The sequence below is a fragment of the Phocoena sinus genome, chromosome 3 (assembly GCF_008692025.1).
Source record: "Phocoena sinus isolate mPhoSin1 chromosome 3, mPhoSin1.pri, whole genome shotgun sequence".
NCBI lineage: Eukaryota > Metazoa > Chordata > Mammalia > Artiodactyla > Phocoenidae > Phocoena > Phocoena sinus.
This window is the reverse complement of record NC_045765.1, coordinates 549,124-570,214: the sequence shown is the minus strand read 5'-3', so window position 1 is coordinate 570,214 and position 21,091 is coordinate 549,124. Positions and strand designations below refer to the sequence as shown.

Genomic DNA, 21,091 nt, shown 5'->3' with positions numbered 1-21,091 from the left:
CACAATGGATTTGTTATATTTTATTATGAGTTATTAAGTATATATATATATATTTTTTTTTTTTTTTTTTTTTTTTGCGGTACGCGGGCCTCTCACCGTTGTGGCCTCTCCCGTCGCGGAGCACAGGCCCCGGATGCGCAGGCTCAGCGGCCATGGCTCACCGGCCCAGCCGCTCCGCGGCATGTGGGATCTTCCCGGACCGGGGCACGAACCCGTGTCCCCTGCATCGGCAGGCGGACTCTCAACCACCGAGCCACCAGGGAAGCCCCTGTGTATTATGTTTTATATATCATTATTTTTATTATGTTTTGTATGTTATTTATACGATTATGTTTGTCATGTTTTATATATCATTTATATAAATATATAAATACATATATATATAGTTTGGCTGCACCGTGGGGCATGGGGGATCTTATTTCCCCAACTAGGGATCCAACCCGTGCCCCTTGCAGTGGAAGCGTGGAGTCTTAACTCCTGGACCTCCGGGGAAGTCCCTATAAAATTATATTTATTATTTAACATTTATATTTTAGTTTCTTTCACATAAGGCTCTTTAACCGATTCAAGTGGCAAGTAGTCTAAAGCCAGTTTCTCGGATTCAACCAACCGCGGATTCAACCAACCGCAGATCAAAAATATTTGGGAAGGGCTTCCCTGGTGGCGCAGTGGTTGAGAGTCTGCCTGCCAAGGCAGGGGACACGGGCTCGTGCCCTGGTCCGGGAAGATCCCACATGCCGCGGAGCGGCTAGACCTATGGGCGCTGAGGCTGCGCGTCCGGAGCCTGTGCTCCGCAACGGGAGAGGCCACAACAGTGAGAGGCCCGCGTACCGCAAAAAAAAAAAAAAGTGGGAAAAAATTTTCCAGAAAGTTCTAAAAAGCGAAACTTGAATTTGCTGTAGGCAGGCGACTATATTTACACAGCATTTACATTTTATTAGGTATTTTAAGTCATCTAGAGATGATTTTAAGTGCACTGAAGGATGTGCGTAGGTTACTTGCAAATATTACAGCGTTTGATATAAGGGACTTGAGCATCCGCGGGTTTGGGTATCCACCGGTGTCCTGGAGCCAAGCCCCTGCAGATACTATGGGTGACTGTATTCTCGACCAAAATGAGAGACGGTTAAGGGGGTCTGGAATCTCATAGATGTGGGTTCAGAGCCCACTCTGGCTGTGTGGCCTCAGGGTAGTCACCCAACCTCTCTGAGCCTTGGCACCACCTCCGTCAGGTGGAGATAACAAGAGTCCCTGGTCCTCAGGGCTGTGAGCGGATTCCGTGAGTGGAGGCCCCTGGGGTGGATGCCACTCTTGCCGGAAGATGTCCCTGCGCTTGGCCCCCAGCCCCTTCCCGCCCCCGCAAAGCAGAAGTCAGGTACCGTGGACAGGACGGGAACAGATCCTTTATTAGAGTCACGACTGCGCGGGCCAGGGTGGGGCTGCGGGATGGGACAGAGGCGTGGGGGGCTGTCTCCGTGGCGGCTCACGCGCCCCCCACCGGCTGGGCTGGGGGACCGTCAGGCTGGCGCATATCCGACTGGCTGGTTTATAACCGAGTCGATCCAGTCTCTGAAGAGTGCCACGCGGGCGAAGAAGTCGGGGCCACTGCCGCAGGGCCCCCGGGACCAGGAGGCCACGCCATGTGCCAGGCCGTTGCAGACGAGGGGGGTGCCCCCGTCCCCCTGCAGGGCGGCAGGAGAGTCAGGGCATCCCAGGCCCAGCCCCCCTACTCTGCTCCCACCCAGAACCACTGCTCACGCCACCCACAAATCCTGTCCCCGCCCCTGGCCCTTGGCACGCGCCGTCCAGCTGCCTGCACGCTTTTCCCTCAACTTTGCTGGGTTAACTCCTACCTGCAACTCAGGTCTCACATGCCCCCAGGAACTCCCTGCTGCCCGGGGCTGGGCCTGTCCCGTGCACGCCCTTGTCTTGACACCTGACTTCCCCACCCACAAGGTCTGGGAGCCCCTGGCTCCAAACGGGCAGACCCTACCCTGTCCTGTTCCCTGTCATGTTTCCAGCCCCCAGCCCAGAGCTTGGCACTTGTCCTTGCTTTTCCCACCACCTGGAGCCCACCCCAGCTCACGCCCAGCCCGTACCTGGCAGATGCCGCCCCGGCGGGTAAGGACGCCGGTGCACACATTGTTGGGGCGACACTGGTCCGACGGGGTCACGGTGACGTTCACGACCCTTGGGACTTGGGAGAGACGCCCTCTATGATGTCGGGCGCCCCAGCCTGCGACCTGACAGTTGGTGCCAGCTTCCACCGTGGCATTCTGTGGGGGCAGTGGTACCACTGCCACGGTGCTGCTGGTGAGGTTGGCCTGACGGTCCAGCTGGGGAGGGAAACTGAGTCAGGAGAGGGCGGAGCTGGGGACCAGAGCCTCACGGGGGCCCAGCAGGGAGCCAGGGCGGCAGCTACATGAGTTTTGGTCTGTAAAGTGGTTTGGGTCCTGGCCAAGTGACTTTACCTCGCTGGGCCTCTGGTTCCTCCAGAGAAGGAATCAATCGTTCTTACCGCAAAGGTGGTTGAGAGACCCTGAAGGTGAAGAACTTGCCCAGGAAATGCAGATAAAACAAGGCACCATCCCCCGTCACAACTGACAGAAAATTTTTAAAAATCATATTATGCAGTGTCGGTAATGATGTAGAGAAATGGGCACTTTTAAATTCTGCTGGTGGGAGGGTAAGTTGGCCCAGCTACCGTGTCCAGGATCCAGAGGATAGCGAAATGGATTGTGCACTTGGCTGTATGATTGAACCACAGGCTCCGTACACGTGGCTCGTCCCTCCTGAGCCCCCCAGGCCATCGTCAGCCCCCCCACCCCTCTCCCCACCTGCAGCAGCAGCACATCATTCAGGTTCTCTTGGGGGTCGTAGCCATTCTCACTGATGCTCTTGATGGAGAAGGTCTGCCGGGACCTCTCCCGCTGCCTCAGGTTGTAGGCCCCCAGCACCACAGTGGCAGTCCCGGTGTTGCTAAGGGCAGGTGGGGGCAGACACCAGGCTGGGGCAGTCCTGGGGGCTTGTGGGGAAGTCCCTAACCTTCCACACCCACCCCAGGGCCCGGGCATTGACGGGGAGCAGGTTTGCAAATAAGGCAGGGAATTACCAGCCCGCTGAACCACAGCCCGGGAGCCAAAGGAAGGACAGCAGTGATGGTCAAGCCTCCTTCCTTCCTTCTGCAGCCCTGTATCTCCCCTCTGTTTCCAGATCAAGACCCTCCTCGGCCCCCTTTCTATCCTGGGTCCCCCCATTTCCCTCTCCAAGCCCCTCAACCCTTCCTAAGACCCCTCCCCCTCGCCAAGACCCTCTCCTTCTCACCTACCAGGCACCGCTCCCCCAGGAATCCCCCGAGCTCTCTCCCTCTCCGAGTCCCCCTCCCCACCCTGTGGCTCCCTCCTCACCGGCTTTGGAAGCAGCTGGCAGCTGTCAGGATGAAGCCGGGGTGGATCAGGGCGCCCCCGCAGAAGTGCCGCCCTTGGGTCTGAATGGAGGCCAGGAATGGGAATTCCTGCCGCCGGGCCTTCCTGCCACCCACGATGTCCGCCAGGGGGGCCGAGCCTGGGGAGAGGGTGCATTGCAGCTCCCCCGGTTTCAGCCCGATCCCTGGGGAGACCCCGGCCTCCCGCCCCCCTGTTCCCTAAAAGGACAGGGGCCCACCCTCCCAGGGCTGGTCAGGGCCAGCCTGGCTGTGCGGCCTGGGCCAGGTCGCTTTCCCTCCCTGAGCCTTGAGTCCAGGGAAGCAGGGGCTGACGCCCGCTGGTCCCTCCCACCAGAGCCTGTCCCCTGCAGCTGGACCCCTGCATGGATGGGGACGTCTGGCCTGGGGCAGGCACTCACCAGCCCTGGAGGTCGCCAGGAGGCCGGCCAGCAGGCCCAGCAGTCTGAGTGCTGTCATGACGGGGGCCGATGGGGGTGGCTGGGATGGTGGCGCCCTTATACCTGGGGCCTTGGCCATCGGCACATCCCCGACCCAGGGCCCGGCCCCTCCCATCAGGAACAGGGGAAGTTGCCCAAGGCCTCCAGAGCCAACCGCTCCTGGGGTCTGCCTGGGCCCTCCAACTGCCCACCCTGTGCCCCGTTCTCCCGTCTGTACGGTGGGCGACCCGTCAGATGTGGGTGAGGCTGACACCCAGCCGTGCCACTCACAATGGGGGCTCCGCTTGGCTTTGCAGCCTGAGTGCTGGGTGTTCCACCACTGCCCACCTGTCCTGGGACTGAGTCCTGCTGGCTTTTGCATGTGTGTGTGTTTTACTGCTTTTTATTTTTTTTAAACAGCTTTATTGAGATATACTTCGAGTACCACACAATTCATCTGTTTAAAGCGTGCAATTCCATCGTTTTTAGTATCTTCGCAGAGTTACGCGGCCACCACCCCAATTTTAGAACATTCCATCACCTCAGAAGAAGCCCCGTCCCCATCAGCAGTCACTCCCCCTCCCACCCCCCAGCCCGTGACAGCCAGGAACCCACTCTCCATCTGTGGATCTGCTGTTCTGGACATTTCCCATCAATGGAATCACACACTGTGTGTCTTCTGTGTCCAGTTTTTCACTTACAGGGTTTTTATCTGTGGGCACCTGGCCGGGTCACTCTCCCGCCCTCAGCCTGTGCATCTCTAAAGTGGGCAGGTGCGGCCATGGAGCCCCCAGAGCCAGGTGGTCCTGGAGAGGTTGTCTCCCCTTCTGAAGCAGGGTCTTCAGAGGTTTCAGGCACTCAGAGCCTGGGCAAGAGATGAGGCCAAGGGGAGAGAAAGACAGGGTTGAGCATCCAGAATATATAAAGAACTCTCACAACTCAACAACAAAAAGACAAAGAATCCACTTAAAAATGGACAAAGGATTTGGATAGACATTTCTCCCAAGATACACAAATGGCCAACATGCCGTGAAAAGATGCTCAAAATTATTAGTCATCAGGGAAATGCACAAATCAAAACCACAGCGAGACACCACTTCACACCCACTAGGATGGCTGGAATGAAAAGGGCAGAAAAAAATACAGTGTTGGTGAGGAGGTGGGAAATTGGAACCTCAGACAGGCTGGCAGGGATGTAAAGTGGTGCCGCGGCCGGGGAAGGCCTGGCGGCTCCTCAAAACGTTAATCACCGAATTATCGTATTACCCAGCAGTTCCACGCCTAGGTGCGTGCCCAAGAGAACGAAAGACAGGGCCTCAGAAACCTGCACACGTGTGTTCACAGTGGCCAACTGGTGGACGCAACACAAATGCCCTTCAACAGACAGACGTGCCCCTCCACACATGGGAGCATCACTCAGCCGTGAAAAGGGGTGAAGCCCTGACACTCGCTACCACGTGGACGGACCCCAAGAACACGATGCTCAGTGAGAGAAGCCAGACACAGAAGGACACACAGGGTGTGATTCCACTGATGGGAAACGTCCAGAACAGGTAGATCCACAGAGTCAGAGAGTGGGTTCCTGGTTGTCAGGGGCTGGGGGGGTTAGGGGATTAGGGGAATAATAGCTGAAGGAAATGGGGTTTCTTTGGGGGAGATGGAATGTTCTAGAATTAGCTGGCTGTACAACTCTGTGAATGTTCCTTCCAAAAACCAGCGGATGTGATACTTTAAGATGGCTGATCTTATGTCATGTGAATTTCACCTCAATTTTTTATTTTTACTTTTACTTATTTTTGACAGCTCAATTTGAAAAAAAATAGGATTTATTTCCAAGGAGACACCAAGAGGTTGGGGCTGGTGGTGGACCCCACGTCTCAGGACACTAGGACACCAGTTCCTGTCTGGGGCCTTGGGGGGGGGTCTTGCAAGGCAGGACTGGGGAGGGTGGCGGGAACGGGGGGGGTCACGGCGGACTTACGGTCCTCCACCCAGCCTGAATGGTGGGGTTCTGGGGCTCAGGCCTGGTCCGTGCCGAGTCTCTCGGTCCCACCGCCCAGCCGTGTCCCCCGCATGGCCTCTGCCTCAGACCAGTGTCCCCCCAAGTTTGCCTCCCGTCTCCACTCTCCCTGGATCCCACCTGTGCATCCTCCCTCCTGAGGGCCCAACTTGCCACCCACCCTGTCCTTGCCCATGGACCAGGCTGCTGTCCTGCACAGAGCACAGCCAGAGAGATGGGTGACTCCAGAGCCCACAGGTCCATCCCTTCCTACTTGGGTGACCTCGAGGGCCCCTCTCTGGCCCTGTTTCCCTGTCTGGGTACCAGGACGTGAACAGTTCCTGCCGCACCCCCAGTAGGGCTGTGGTGAGCGAGTGGGTTAATACGTGCAAGAGTCTTTGAGCAGCACCTAGCGTGCTCGATCCCTCTTCCCTGCTCTAAACTCCGCCATGGCTCCCTAGTGCCCCAGAAGCAAGTCCAGGCCCCACTGCTGGGCCATATGCCATCACAGCCGGGCCTGGCTCCTCCACCACTGGGGATTGACAGGAAGAATACCCCCACCTCGGTTCCTGATACTCCCCCAGACCCTCTCCTGTTGCCCTGAGCTGTCAGGAGGGTCTCCCAGGACACCCCTTCCTGCTCCTGCCCCCCCAGGAGGCCCCCAAGAGCGATTGCCCCATTTTCCCCTCCTCCCGCCTCCTGAGGGCTGTTTGTGGTCACCTTTCAACACCGGGATTCCCAACGGCTGCCTAGCCCAGGCTCCGCCCCTGGCTGGCAGGGAAACCGAGGCCCAGTGGGCATCAGGCCTGGGGAGGCAGGACAGAGAACTCCGGTGTGCCCCATGCGCAAAGCGGCCTTGTCATGCCCATTTCCAGGTGAGCAAATGGAGGCCCCGGTGGGATTCAAACCCTCTGGGCCCCACCCTTAACCGCGCATACAGTCATCTTCGAAGACACATGCAGCTGAGTCTCTTAAAACAAGAAGGGCCACGGCCAGGACCAGGTTTGAGTGTGAACAGCTGCGTGCGAATAAAGCCCAATGGCTGCACACACCGGGTTAGCCATCCGTGCAGCCCTCACCCCCGACCTTAACTGGACGCTTAGCTGCGGGATTGATTTTGGGGGTCTGGTCCAGTTCTCAGCGGGGCCTGGAGACCGTGGACAGAGATTTAAGTTCCCAGAGGCCTCAGCTTCCCCACCTGTCAAATGACGGTCAGCTGGTCCCACCCCACATGGCTGTGTGTGTGTGGAAAAGAGGAAACACCTGCAAAGAGCAAGCGCTGCCTAAGTGAACCTCACGTGAATCCACCACGAGGGCCCTGCCGCCGCCCGCGCATCCCGGGGCATCCAGGGCCGTGCGTCCTGGACGCTGTGGGCCCGGCGAGGGGCCGGGTTTGGACGAGCGGAGAGAGGACCCCGGCGGGGCGCAGGGGACAGGTGGGCGGTGCGCGGTGCGGGGGCCCGGGAGTGAGGGCGGCCCCCCACCCCCAGCTTCTTTTGTCTCCCGAAGGCTCGGGCACCCGGGAGCTCGCCATGGAAACGCGCGCCGGGAAAGGGGGGCAGAGAGGCGAGAAACCCGGAGACCAGGACAGTCTCCCAGCGCCCGGCCTCGATGGGGCTCCCCGGGCCCATCCGAGAAGTCCGGGAGGGGAGGAGCCCGCAAACCCCGGCCCATGCCCGCGCCCGCGGGAGACCGAGATCCCGGAGACCCAGAGAGTAAGGGCGCGGGAGCAAGGGGCGCGGGGACGGCGGCAGACGCGCGCGGCGCCCCCGACGAGTCGAGACAAAGAGCCCCCGCCCCTAGCGCCGCCTCTAGGCCGCCGGGCGCGGGGTCTCGGGCCGGGCCGGGCGGGGCCCCTCCCTCCCCGCCTCCCCTCCGCCCCCGCGGGGGAGGGGCCGGCTTTGTGCTAGCCGCGCCGCAGACCCCGTTGTCGCCAGCTCCGCCCACAGAACGCCGGCGCGCCAGGTGAGGGGCCTTCGGGCTGAGCGAGGACCCTACCGCTCCTCGGGTCCCGAAGGCCCCCGCCCTGACGCGCGGGACGGGCCCCGGCCCGGAGGCCCCTTGGCCAGGCCGTCTCCGCCCTCTCTGCCGAGCCCCCTCCCGGCTCCCCATCCGGAGTGGCAGCCGGAGCGTTGGGCAGGGCCGCAGTGCGCGGGGGAGGCCGCGGGCTCCCCTCTCCCCGGCCTCAGTTTCCCTGGGCGGTTCCTGCGCATCCTGGCCCGCCCCTCCTCCGCGGGCGCCGGGCTCCGCGTCCCCCCAGGGCTCAGTCTGCGCCCCTCCCTCCTCCAGCGCGGCTTCGTCCCCTCCCACCACGGCCTGTGGCGCCCCCGGCACCATGATCTCGACCAAGGAGAAGAATAAAAGCCCGAAGGACAGCATGACGCTTCTGCCCTGCTTCTACTTCGTAGAGGTGAGTGGGGGGGGGGGGGGTGGTCGCGCTGGTGGGGGAGGGGCAGAGGGCTCAGTTCCGCCGGTCGTCGGGGACCCCCACGCCGAGGGACGGGCACAGCTAGGGTGCCTGGGGGTGGGGGGGGGTCAGAACACTTGGGCTCTGTAGGACGAGTAGGCGTTGCAGAGACGCAGAAGGCTGTCCTGCAGGAGCTGGGCAGATGCTGGGAGGCGGGGCCTGCAGTCTGGGGTACGGGTCAGCAGCGCAAATGAAGGGCCTGGAGCAAGGCGCTGGGGGCCATGGGTGGCGGGGCGCGGGGTATGGATGCGGTGTCTTCCTCCAGCGTGAGGGCCGGAGGCCTGAAGGTCTGAGTTGAGATCCCTCCTCTGCTAATGATGGAGGCTCCTGCACTTCGCCAAGCTCTGATAGAACAGGCTGGGCACATAGTGAAGGCCTCGTGAGTGTTTAAAAAGTAAAAGACGGTAAATGCAGCCACCTGGCACATACTAAGCGCTAATGACCAGACAACGTGTAGCCACACTTAGATGGTTAGCACCTGGGTTACCCACAGTACACCCTGCTTGCCGTGCCGGGAAACCCAGCTCCAGCGAGGGGCCCAGACAAGGTGTGTGTGCGTGGGGGGGGCGGGCCACCAGACTTGAGCAAACAGCATCCCCTGCCACGCTGTGCAGGGTCACCCAGGCTGGTGGGTACCTCCCCAACGGGCAGGAAATCTGATGATTCTTCGGATTTGCATTTGAATCCTCATTACAGTAGGTTGTACCTTCTCAGTGTTCTCCAGGCATCACGGAGACAGCACCCCTACTCCCCAGGCGCCTACCCCCTTCACTTCCCACTACTCTCTCCTGTGTCCCCTCCCAGAAAACCTTTCACACCCATTTAAGTCCACCAGATATGCAACCTCCCCCCACCACCTTTGCAAACACAAGTTCCTGCCCTTGGCTTTTTTCTAGCGGAGATCTTTGCTTACCATCGTCCCAGGAAATGGTGCCCCATCCTTTTTCACTGCCGTGTAGTACTCCAGTGCTGGGCCCCAGCCCCAGGGAGTTGGGCACTCGGGTGCTTCCTAGCCTTTGTGTCTCACAGACATTCCTAGAAGGAGACTCTTTAAGCCCTTTGGCCTGTGTCACCCCACACAAGTGTGCAGAGCTTATCTGCAGGGTACCTCCCTGGGGAGCAGGGTGTGGTCACTCGGGAAAGACCCCAAAGTCCTGCCACGGAGGCGCCCACATGCGTGCCTGTTTTCCCGCAGTTGCGTCTGCCCCGAGCGTTAGCGACGTCTGGATTTTGACCGACCCAGTGGGTGAAAAACCATATCCCAGTCCCGGTCTGCATTTCCTTTACGGCCAGTGTTCCATTCCTTTTTTTTTTTTTTTCTTCTTTGTTTTTAAACACACACGCCCCCAAAGCAAGCAAGTTGGCTCGACATCGTGGGTGTGTGTGAGTGATCTTCCTTTGGTGCAGAGATATGCGCTGAGAGGTTCCTGGTTTTCAGCCGAGGGTCTTGGGAAGCGGTGAGAGGCGGGTGGTGGGATTCCGGAGGCACTTACAGGCCCTCAGGTGGTGGCGGGCTCTGATGGGGGACCGCCACCACCCAACCTGCCACGAGGGGCCGCCGGTTCTCCCTCCAGTCTGGGCCGGCGGGCAGATGCGGGCAGAGGCTGGAGGAGAAGCAGGGGAGCCGGCCAGGCGTTATAGCCACACCGCTTGGGACTTGGAAGGTCGTGGGGGGTCTTCAGCACGACCCTGTCGCGGAGAGATTTGGTGATTTTAAGGCGCTTCCCAGTCCCCACGTAAACCCTCTCTGTGGCTTGACGCCGTCTGCCCACCGAGCCAGGTGACCCTGACCGTGATCACGGAGGCAGCCGCTCACTGCTGCTAATACCACTACAGGCTCCACGTGCGCCAGACTCTAAGCGCTTTCAGTGTATTTGCTTATCCAGTCCTGCATTGAAGCCCTGGGTGGTGGCCACTTTATTGGTCCTGTTTTCAGCTGGGGAAACTGAGGCATCGGGAAGAGGTGGAGCCAGGATGCAAGCCCAGGCAGGTGGCTTCATTTAACTGCTTTGGGCCTCATGCCTACATGCAGCAGGCACTCAATAAACGCTCCTTGCACACCAGCCCAGCTCCTGCAATCCCACCTTTGGCACTTCCCCTCTGGGAGCCCCCGGCCAGGGCTGCGTGGAGGGCCGAGGCCCCTCTCAAGGCGCCGTACAAATCGAGTGGAGGTGGGGGCTTCCCAAGGCAGCTGGGCGCCGTTAGGGGCCCTCCTACTCTCTGGTCCCCAGATGTGCCAGCCCCACCTGGCCCTGGTGGGGGTTTGAGTTTGAGATCCTTGGACCAGAAGGGGAGGCAGAGGACACTGGGAGGTTCTGCTTCCACAAGAAGGTTCCACTGGAATCTGCTCAGTAGCTTTGCAGCACGAGTGGGTGAGTGAGTGAGGTGTAGATCCTGCCCCCCTGCCCTCCTCGGGCGCCATGCCTGCGACTTGGTCAGACCCAGCTCAGTTTTCCTGAACCTCAGCCTCCTTCCCGTTCGTCACGGCTGCTGTGAGCAGGAGTGTCATGTGTGCTGTGTGCCTATCACCTGAGGACACATGATCAGGGTGTGCAGAAGGACAGTTGCACAAATGAATGATTCAAAGAATTCGTTCATTTATTCAGCACCTGCCATGGACCAGATGCCCATCTTCTCAGGGCTGAGTGTGAAGTTGGCACATAGAGGTACAGGGTGCAGAGGAAATAAAGCAGTGCAAGGGATGGAGAGGCTGGTGCCAGGAAGGGGGTCTCCGAGGAGGGCCAGACACCCCAGGGGAGTGTCTAAGTGCGTCCTTCTATCCCTGAGAGGAAAGACCCAGAGGCAGGAACCTGTCTGTTGTTTCTAGGTTGTTCAAGACAGCAAGGGTAGCTGGAGGAGAGAGATGAATGAAGTGGTGAGTGGGTGGATGGATGGACTGATGGATGGGTGGGTGGTATGATGGGTGGGTGGATGGATGGATGGATGGATGGAAGAAAGGAAGGAGGCAAGCATGAGTGGGTGGATGAATGGATGGTGGATTGGTAGATGGATGATGGAAGATGATGTATGGAGGATGGGTGCTTGGATGGATGGATGGAAGGAAGGGAGGATGGATGGATGGATGATAGTTGGATGGGGGAAATGGGTGGGTTGATGGATGGGTGGATGGGAGAAAAGGAAGGAAGTATAGTGGATGGATGGATGATGGGTGGGTAGATGGGTGGGTGGGTGGGTGGGTGCATTGATGGATGGATGGATGAATGGATGATGGATGGATGAGTGGAAGGGTGGGTGGGTTGATGGACGGATGGGTAAGTGAAGCAAGTATGAGTGGACGGATGATGGCAGATGATGGATGGATGATAGATGGATGGGAGGATGGATAGGTAGATGGCTGGATGAATGGAAGGAAGGGTGGGTGGATGAACGGATGGATGGGTGGATGTTGGATGAATGGATTCTTGATGGATGAGTGAATGGGTGGGTTAATGGATGGATGGATGGTGGATTTATGGATGGATGATGGCTGGCTGGCTGGGTGGTCGGCTGGATGGGAAATGAATAAATGGATAGAAGCATATTGGAAGTTGATGGACAGAGGGATGGGTGTTTGAATGAATGGATGATTGATGGATGAGTGGATGGTTGGGTTGATAGATGGGTAAGTGGATGGATAGTTGATTTATGGATGGATGGATGGGGGGGTGGATGGATGAATGGTTGGGTGGAAAGACGAATGGATGCATGGGTGGGTGAGTGGATGGAAGGAAGGAAGGAAGCATGAATTGGTGGATAGATGGATGGATGATGGAAGATGATGGATGGATAGAGGTGGATTGATTGATGGATGATGGAAATTAATGGAGGGATGGATGATGGATGGGTGGATGGAGGAACAGATGGGTGGGTGGGCGAGTGGTCAGATGGATGTAAAATGAATAAATGGTTACATAGATGTTGGAAGTTGATGGATGGAGGGATGGGTGTTTGGATGCATGAATGATTGATGGATGACTGGATGAATAGATGATCGATGGATAGTGGATTTATGGATGGATGATGGTTGGGAGGAAGGATGGATGAGTGGATGCATGAATGGTGGATTGATGGATGGATAGGTGGGTGGAAGAAAGGAAGGGGGAAAGGAAGGAAGTGTAGATGGATGGATGGATGAATAGGTGATGGATGGGTCGATGGGTGTGTGGGTGGGTGGATTAAAGGATGAAAGGAAGGAAGGATAGGTGAATAGATGGATGGATGGGTGTTGATGGATGGGTGGGTTGATGGATGGATGATGGAAGATGGATCAATGGGTGGTAGATGGATGGGAAAATGGATAGGTGGGTGGGTGGATGGATGGATGATGGGAGGATGGGTGGATGGGTGGACAGAGGGGTGGTTGGTTAGATGGATGGAAAAAGAATAAATGGATAGATGGATATTGAAGTTGATGATGGATGGGTGTTTGGATGAATGGATGATTGATGAGTGGATGGCTGGATAGACGGATGAGTAAGTGGATGGATGGTGGACTTATGGATGGATAATGGATGAGTGGGTTGATGAATGGATGATGGATGGATGAGAGGATGGGTGGGCTGATGAATGGATGGATGAATAGGTATGTTGATAGATGGATGCAAAGATAGTTGGGTGGATGGGAGAGTGGATGGGTGGATGGGTGGGTTGATGGATGGATGGGTGAGTAAGTGAATGGGTGTATGGGTAGATAGGTGGAAGGAAGCAAGCAAGCAGGAGTGGATGGATGAATGGATGGATGATGGAAAATGATGGATGGGTGAATTATGAAATGGAAGGAAAGGAGAGGTGGATGGATGGTGGATTGATGGATGGATGATGGAAGATGATGGATAGATGACAGATGGGTGGGTGGATGGATGGAAAGAAGGACGGAAGCAAGCAAACAAGGGTTCATGGATGGGTGGGTGAAAGAGAGGAAGAAGGGAAGGGAGGAAGGAAGTGGAGGTGGGTGGATGGTTGGGTAGGTGGATGGATGGGTAGATGGGTGGGTGGGCAGATGGATGGATAGAAGGAAGGACGGATGAGCGGATGGTAGTTTGATGGATGGATGATGGAAGATGATAGTTGGATGGTTGATATATGAATGGGTGGGTGGATGGGTGGGTGGGTGAGTGGAAGTAGGAAGTATGGATGGATGGATGATGGAATGGTTGGGTGAGTGGATGGAGGTGGATTGATAGCTGATGGAAGATGATGGAAGGATGGATGATGGATGGATGAATGGGTGGGTGAGTGATGGACAGATGGGTGGGTGGGTGGATGGATGGGTGGGTGAATCTGTGGATGGGTTGACGGATGGATGAAGGGGAAAAAGGAAGCAAGCATGGGTGATGGTTGGATGTTGGATAGAAGATTGGGTAGATGGATGGATGGGTGGGTGGATAGATTGTGGATTCATGTATGGATGATGGGAGATGATGGATTGATGGATGACAGATGAATGGTTGGGTAATGAGTGAAAGGAAGGAAAGAAGGAGTGAAGGAAGGAGGTGTAGGTGGATGGATGTATCTATGGATGGGTGGATTGTAGGATGGAATGATGGATGGAAGGAAGGAAGGATGAGTGGGATGGATGGAAGGAAGGAAGCATAAGTAGGTGAATGAATGGTCAGTGGATTGATGAATGAATGATGGAAGATGATTGATGGATGGATGGAAGGAAAGATGAGTGGATGGATGGATGGTGGTTTGATGTATGGATGATAATGGAAGATGATGGACAGATGATAGATGCGTGGGCAGACGGAAGGAAGCAAGCAAGCATGGGTGGAAAGATTGGTGGGTGGAAGAAAGGAAGAAGGGAAGGGTGGAAGGAAGCGTAGGTGGGTGGACAGGTGATGGATGGGTAGGTGGAGGGAAGGATAGGTAGATGGGTGGGTGGGTGGATGCATAGGTGGATGGGTGGGTTGGAGGAAGAATGGGTAGATAGATGGATGGTGGATTGATGGGTGGATGATGGGAGAGGACGGATGAATGACAAATGAATAGGTGGATGAACAGGTGGATGGAAGGATAGTGTATGGATGGATGGAAGGAAGGAATCAAGCAGCATGAATGGGTGGGTGGATGGATGGGTAGTGTATGGATGGATGGAAGGAAGGAATCAAGCAGCATGAATGGGTGGGTGGATGGATGTAGGATTGATGCATGATGGATGGGAGGATGGATGCGTGAGTGGATGGGTGGGCTGATGGAGGGATGGGTGGATGGTTTGATGGGTGTGTGGGTGGGTGGGTGGATGGATGGGTGTGTGGGTGGGTGGATTGATGGCAGGATGGATGTATGATGGATGGATGGAAGGAATGGAGGATGGGTGGATGGATGGACAGATGAGTAGGAGGGTGGTCTGATGGAAAATAATAACTGGATAGATGGATGTTGCAAGTTGATGGACGGGATAGGTGTTTGGATGAATGGATGATTGATGGATGAGTGGGATGATGGATGGATGGAAGGAAGGATGAGTGGATGGATGGTGGATTGATGGATGGATGATGGAAGATGGTGGAAGGGTGGGTGGGTGTGTGGTTGGATGGGTGGATGGAATATGGATAAGTGGGTGGATGTATGATTGATGGGAGGAAAGATGGGTGGTCAGATGTATAATGAGCAAATGGATGGTTAGATTTTGGAAGGTGATGGACAGAGGGATGGGTGTTTGGATGAAAGGATGATGATTATTGAATGGGTAGATAGGTTGTGGTTGGATGGATGAGTGGGAGGGTGGGCTGATGGATGAATGGGTAAGTGGATGGATACACAGATAGATGGATGGGTCGATGGAAGGAAGGAAGCAAGCATGAGTAGATGGGTGAATGGATGGTGGATTGATGGATGGATGTGCATGGATGGATGGATGGATGGATGGATGGGAGAAAGGAAGGACAAGAGGATGGATGGATGGTGTATTGATAGATAACTTGGAAGATGATGGGTGAATGGAGGGATGATGGGTGGGTGCGTTACTGAATGGATGGATAGGTGGGTGGAAGGAAGGAAGGAAGTGTGGATGGATGGATGGATGATGGATGGGTAGATGGATGATGGGTGGGTGGGTGGATGGAGGGTGGATTGATGGGTGGATGATGGATGGGAGGCTGAATGGGTGCGTGGATGGGTGTTCAGATAGATGGATAATGAATAAATGAATGGGTAGATGTTGGAAGCTGATGGATGGGTGTTTGTGGATGAATGGATGACGGGTGGATGAATGGGTGGATGGGTGGACGGGTTGATGGGTGTGTGGGTGGGTAGATTGATGGATGGAAGGAAGGATGAAGGGATGGATGGGCGGATCAAAGGAAGGAAGCATGAGTGGATGGATAGAGGTGGATGGATGGATGATGGGTGGGTGGGTGGGTAGGTGGATTGATGGATGGATGACTGGGTTGATGGATAGATGGTTGGGTGGACTGGTGGGTAGATGTATGGATGGGTGAGTAAATGGATGGATAGATGGATGGAAGGAAGCAAGGAAGCATAAGTGGATGAATGAATGGATGGTTGATTGATGAATTGATTTTGGAAGATGGATGGATGGAAGGAAGAATGGGTGTATGGATGGTGGATTGATGTATGGATGATGGAAGATGATGGATGCATGGGTGTGTGGGGTTATGGATGGATGGATGGGTGAGTAGGTGGATGTATGTATGAATAAATGAATGGAAGGAAGAAAGGAAGCAAGCAAGCATGAATAGATGTATGGACGGTAGACCTATGGATGGCGGCTAGATGGAAGGATGAGTGGATGGATGGATGGATGGTGGATTTAGGTTAGGAATAGGTGATGGAAGATGATGAATGGATGGATGGGTGGATGCTGGATGGATGGATGATGGGTGGATGGATGAATGGAAGGAAGGATGAGTTGATGGATGGTTGGTGGATTGATGGAAGATGATGGGTGGTTGATGGATGGGTGGGTTGGTTGATGGTTGTCTGAATTGATGGATGGGTGGGTCGGTTGATGGTTGTCTGAATAGATGAATGAAAGGAAGGAGGAAAGCAAGGAAACAAGCATGAGTAGATGGATGAGTGGATGGTGGATTGATGGATGGATGAATTGGTTAATGGATAGATGGAAGAAGGAAGGAAGGATAAGTGGATGGATGGATGGTGAATTCATGGCTACATTGTGGATGAATGGATGGATGAATGATGGATGGGAGGGATGAATGGATGAATGATGGATGGGGGTGATGGATGGGTATGTGGGTTGATGAATAGATGGGTAAGTGGATGGATGGGTGGGTGGACTGGTAAGTGGAGGGTAGTAAGTGTGGGTGGATGGATGGATGATGCATGGATAGGTGGGTGGATGGATGGAAGGAAACATGAGTGAATGGATGGATGAATGGAGGTGGATTGATGGATGATGGAAGATAATTGAAGGATCGATGGTGAATGGATGGATAACGGATGGATGAATGGGTGGATGGATTATGGATGGATAGATGGGTGGGTGGGTGGATGGGTCGTGAGTGAAGCAAGCATGAATGGATAGATGAATGGATGGTGGATTGATGGATGGATAATTGAAGATGATGGATTGATGGATGGGAGGATTGGTGGATGGATGGAAGGGTGGGTTCGGTAGGTGGGTGGGTGGCCAGATGGATTGAAACTGAATAAATGGATAGATGGATGTTGTAAGTTGATGGATGGAGGGATGGGTGTTTGGATGAATGGATGATTGATGGATGAGTGGATGGGTGGGTGGGTGGATGGATGGATGGGAGGATGGATTGGTGGGTGGGTAGGATGGTTAGCTGGAAGGAAGGAAGGGTGGATCAATGTGTGGGTGGATGGGTGAGTGGTTGGGTGGAAGCACGAATGGATGATGGATGAATGGGGGCGTGGGTGTTGGATAGATGGATGGGTGGTTGGGTTGATGGATCGATGGCTGATGGGTAGGTGTGTTGATGGATGGGTGAAAGGAAAAAAGGATGCAAGCATGGGTTGATGGATGATGAATAGATGGGTGGTTGGATTGATGGTGGATTGATGGATGGATGATGGATGGATGGATGGGTGGGTAGGTGAGTGGAAGGGAAGAAGGAGGGAAGGATGGAAATGTAGGTGGATGGACATACCTATGGATGGATGGGCGGGTGGGTGGATGGATGGATGAATGAATGGAAGGAAGGAAGGAAGCATGAGTGGGTGGGTGGTCAGATGGATGGATAATAAATAAATGGATGAATGGATGTTGGAAGTTGGATGGATGGGTGTTTGGATAAATGAATGATGGATGGATGAGGGGATGGGTGGGAGGATGAATGGATGGTTAGATGTATGGATGGGTGAGTAAATGGATGGATAGGTGGATGGAAGGAAGGAAGCTTAAGTGGATGAATGGATGGTGGATTGATGACTGGATGATGGAAGATGATGGATGGATGGATGGGTGGGTAGGGTTGATGGTCGGATGATGGACTGATGGATGAATAGATGGGTGGGTGGATGGGTGTGTGGGTTGATTGATGGATGGATAGATGGAAGGAAGGAAGGAAGCATGCGTGAACAGATGGATGACGGATGGATGCATGGAAGGAATGTTGATGGATGGGCTGATTAGTGGATCGATGAGTGAGTTAGGGGTGCAGGAATGGCTGTTGGACGGATGGATCTGTGGATGTTACCCAGATGGGTGGTGGGTCACTGGATTGCTGAATGAGCTGATCCGTGGGTGAACGGCAGCAGCACAGACATGTGGATAGGTGGATGAATCAGTGAAGGGACTGAATTCGTGGGCGGATGGCTCCGTCAGCGAGTGTGGCGTGACCCTGGCCAGTCCCGTTCCTGCAGCTGCCCATAGTGGCGTCCTCTGTCGTGTCTCTGTACTTCCTGGAGCTGACCGACCTCTTCAAGCCGGCCAAGGTGGGCTTCCAGTGCTACGACCGCGCGCTCTCCATGCCCTACGTGGAGACCAGCGAGGAGCTCATCCCACTACTCATGCTCCTCAGCCTGGCCTTCGCTGCGCCTGCGGCCTCGGTGAGTCCTGGGGCGGGCGGGGCCAGCTGTGGGCACCGCGGCCGGGAGCCCGACTGAGCACCTTCCCCGTCTGGCAGATCATGGTGGGCGAGGGCCTGCTGTACTGCATGCAGTCCCGGCTGTGGGGCCGCAGCGGGGGCCCGGGCGGGCCCGAGGGCAGCATCCACGCCGGCGGCTGCAACTTCAACTCCTTCCTTCGGCGGACGGTGCGCTTTGTAGGTGAGTCCCCCACAGCGTCTGCACGCCGAGGGTGGCGGGTCTGGCCCCAGCTCCTGCGCCCGGCCCTAACCCTCCCACCCCGCAGGCGTCCACGTGTTCGGCCTGTGTGCCACAGCCCTGGTGACCGACGTCATCCAACTGGCCACGGGCTACCATGCACCCTTCTTCCTGACGGTCTGCAAACCCAACTACACCCTGCTGGGCACATCGTGTGAGGCCAACCCCTACATCACGCAGGACATCTGCTCCGGCCACGACACCCACGCCATCCTGTCTGCACGGTGAGCGTGTCCGGCCCCCGTCCCGTGGAGCATGCAGGGAAACTGAGGCAGGGGCCCAGAGCTGGCGGGGCTCACCGGGGTGCCTCTTGCAGGAAGACCTTCCCATCCCAGCACGCCACTCTGTCCGCCTTCGCTGCTGTCTACGTGTCGGTGAGTCCCGGCTGGCCCAGCCCCGTGCCCTGGACACCCCACCAGGACCGGCTGCCCTGACCACCCGGCCTGCCCCCCTGCAGATGTACTTCAACTCGGTCATCTCGGACGCCACCAAGCTGCTGAAGCCCATTCTGGTGTTCTCCTTTGCCATCGCGGCGGGCGTCTGTGGCCTCACCCAGATCACGCAGTACCGCAGCCACCCGGTGGACGTCTACGCCGGCTTCCTCATTGGTGCCGGCATCGCTGCCTACCTGGTGAGGGGCTGAGGGGAGAGGTCCGGGTGCCCAGGGGGAGGTCTGAGGGGGGAGGCCAGCCCCACCCTGGGGGACTCTGCTGAGTTTTGTCCCTTGGTAGCTAGAGGCAGAATATCACGGGCCCAGACCTGCCCAATGTGCAGCGTGAGCGACCTGAGGCTAGAATTTGTCCCATTGGGAGAAAGGCAGACGTCCCCTCTCGGACCCCCCGGGCAAGTCTGTGACTTGCTGGGGACCCTGGTCTCTGGCCGCCGGCCCCACGCCCAGCCCGTGTCTCATCCTTAGGCCTGCCACGCTGTGGGCAACTTCCAGGCCCCGCCGGCAGAGAGACCAGCGGCCCTGGCACCTGCCAAGGATGCGCTGCGGGCGCTGACCCAGCGGGGCCACGACTCGGTGTACCAGCAGAACAAGTCCGTGAGCACCGACGAGCTGGGCCCCCCCGGGCGGCTGGAGGGTGTGCCCCGGCCTGTGGCCCGCGACAAGACCTCACTGGGCAGCCTGAAGCGGGCCAGTGTGGATGTGGACCTGTTGGCCCCGCGCAGCCCCATGGGCAAGGAGAACATGGTGACCTTCAGCCACACGCTGCCCCGCGTCAGCACGCCCTCGCTCGATGACCCCGCCCGCCGCCACATGACCATCCACGTGCCTCTGGACGCCTCGCGCTCCAAGCAGCTCATCAGCGAGTGGAAGCAGAAGTCGCTGGAGGGCCGCGGCCTGGGGCTGCCGGACGAGGCCAGCCCTGTGCACCTGCGGGCGCCAGCGGAGCCCATGGCCGAGGAGGAAGAAGAGGAGGAGGATGAGGATGAGGACGAGGACGAGGAGGGGGAAGAAGGAGGTCCAGCCCCGCCTTCACTGTACCCCACAGTCCAGGCACGGCCGGGGCTCGGGCCGCGGGTCATCCTCCCGCCGCGGGCTGGCCCGCAGCCAATGGTGCACATCCCCGAGGAGGGGGTCCAGGCTGCGGCAGGCCTGTCCCCCAAGAGCAGCGCAGCCGTGCGGGCCAAGTGGCTCATGATGGCAGATAAGAGCGGCGCTGTGGTGGCCGCGGCCTCCACGCAGCCCCGCGTGGCCAACCCGCCACGGCTGCTGCAGGTCATCGCCATGTCCAAGGCCTCAGGCGGGCCGGGCCCCAAGGCGGCCGAGACGGCCTCGTCCTCGAGTGCCAGCTCCGACTCCTCCCAGTACAGGTCGCCGTCAGACCGTGACTCCGCCAGCATCGTCACCATCGATGCCCACGCGCCCCACCACCCTGTGGTCCACCTGTCTGCGGGTAACGGGCCCTGGGAGTGGAAGGCGGCGGGCAGCGGGGCCAAGGGGGCTGAGGGGGAGGGCGGCTATGAGCTGGGGGACCTGGCTCGCGGCTTCCGTGGGGGACCGAAGCCCCCGGGCGTGTCCCCAGGCTCCTCTGTTGGTGACGTGGACCAGGAGGAGCCGCGGTTTGGGGCCGTGGCCACCGTCAACCTGGCCACAGGCGAGGGGCTGCCACCGTTGGGTGTGGCCGACGGGGCCCTGGGGCCGGCCAGCCGAGAGTCGACACTGCGGCGCAAAGCGGGCGGCCTGGTGCTGTGCGAGCGGGAGGCCGCGGAGGCAGAGGCAGAGAGCTACTACCGCAAGATGCAGGCGGTCCGCAGGTTCAAGGACTGAGGGCGGGGGCGGGGCGGGGGGGGGGGGGTCTGGCAGAACTCAGACGTGGGGCCCCATCAGACAATAAAAGGCAGATCGTTGAGCGGCTTTTTGGAGTGTCATTTCGGTCACGGGGCCAAGCAGGCAGACCCGGCCTCCGGGGCCCCTGTGCGCGCAACTGGGGGCGGGGATCTGTCTGGTGGAGTGCAGATGTGGGGCCCCACCTCCAGGCCCC

At 57.4% G+C, this 21,091-nt stretch overlaps 2 protein-coding genes across 2 annotated transcripts; one reads left to right on the top strand and one right to left on the bottom strand.

The window, feature by feature from the left end:
• Positions 1 to 1,517: 1,517 nt before the first annotated feature.
• AZU1 (azurocidin 1) lies at positions 1,518 to 3,901 on the bottom strand. Its single transcript, XM_032625285.1, has 5 exons — positions 3,844 to 3,901; positions 3,408 to 3,564; positions 2,838 to 2,979; positions 2,100 to 2,336; positions 1,518 to 1,682 (listed from the first exon to the last, which is right to left on the bottom strand). The coding sequence occupies exons 1-5, from the start codon at positions 3,899 to 3,901 to the stop codon at positions 1,518 to 1,520; spliced, it is 759 nt and encodes a 252-aa protein (XP_032481176.1).
• A 14,245-nt stretch (positions 3,902 to 18,146) lies between these two features.
• On the top strand, positions 18,147 to 20,877 carry PLPPR3 (phospholipid phosphatase related 3). Its single transcript, XM_032627429.1, has 6 exons — positions 18,147 to 18,326; positions 18,404 to 18,545; positions 18,631 to 18,826; positions 18,919 to 18,976; positions 19,060 to 19,233; positions 19,519 to 20,877. Exons 1-6 carry the CDS (start codon positions 18,246 to 18,248, stop codon positions 20,875 to 20,877), a joined length of 2,010 nt encoding a protein of 669 aa, XP_032483320.1. The 5' UTR covers positions 18,147 to 18,245.
• Positions 20,878 to 21,091: the final 214 nt, after the last annotated feature.

Bases quoted from the DNA above. Each gene is read 5' to 3' on its own strand.
- PLPPR3 (XM_032627429.1), top strand. From the start codon at position 18,246: ATGCCCTACGTGGAGACCAGCGAGGAGCTCATCCCACTACTCATGCTC. The intron at 18,327-18,403 runs GTGAGTCCTGGG...CCCGTCTGGCAG, and splicing joins TCGCTGCGCCTGCGGCCTCG to ATCATGGTGGGCGAGGGCCT. The intron at 18,827-18,918 runs GTGAGCGTGTCC...TGCCTCTTGCAG, and splicing joins CACGCCATCCTGTCTGCACG to GAAGACCTTCCCATCCCAGC.
- AZU1 (XM_032625285.1), bottom strand. From the start codon at position 3,901: ATGACAGCACTCAGACTGCTGGGCCTGCTGGCCGGCCTCCTGGCGACC. The intron at 3,565-3,843 runs GTGAGTGCCTGC...CCCTCTCCCCAG, and splicing joins CCTGGCGACCTCCAGGGCTG to GCTCGGCCCCCCTGGCGGAC. The intron at 2,980-3,407 runs GTGAGGAGGGAG...ACCTGCCCTTAG, and splicing joins GCCAGCTGCTTCCAAAGCCG to CAACACCGGGACTGCCACTG.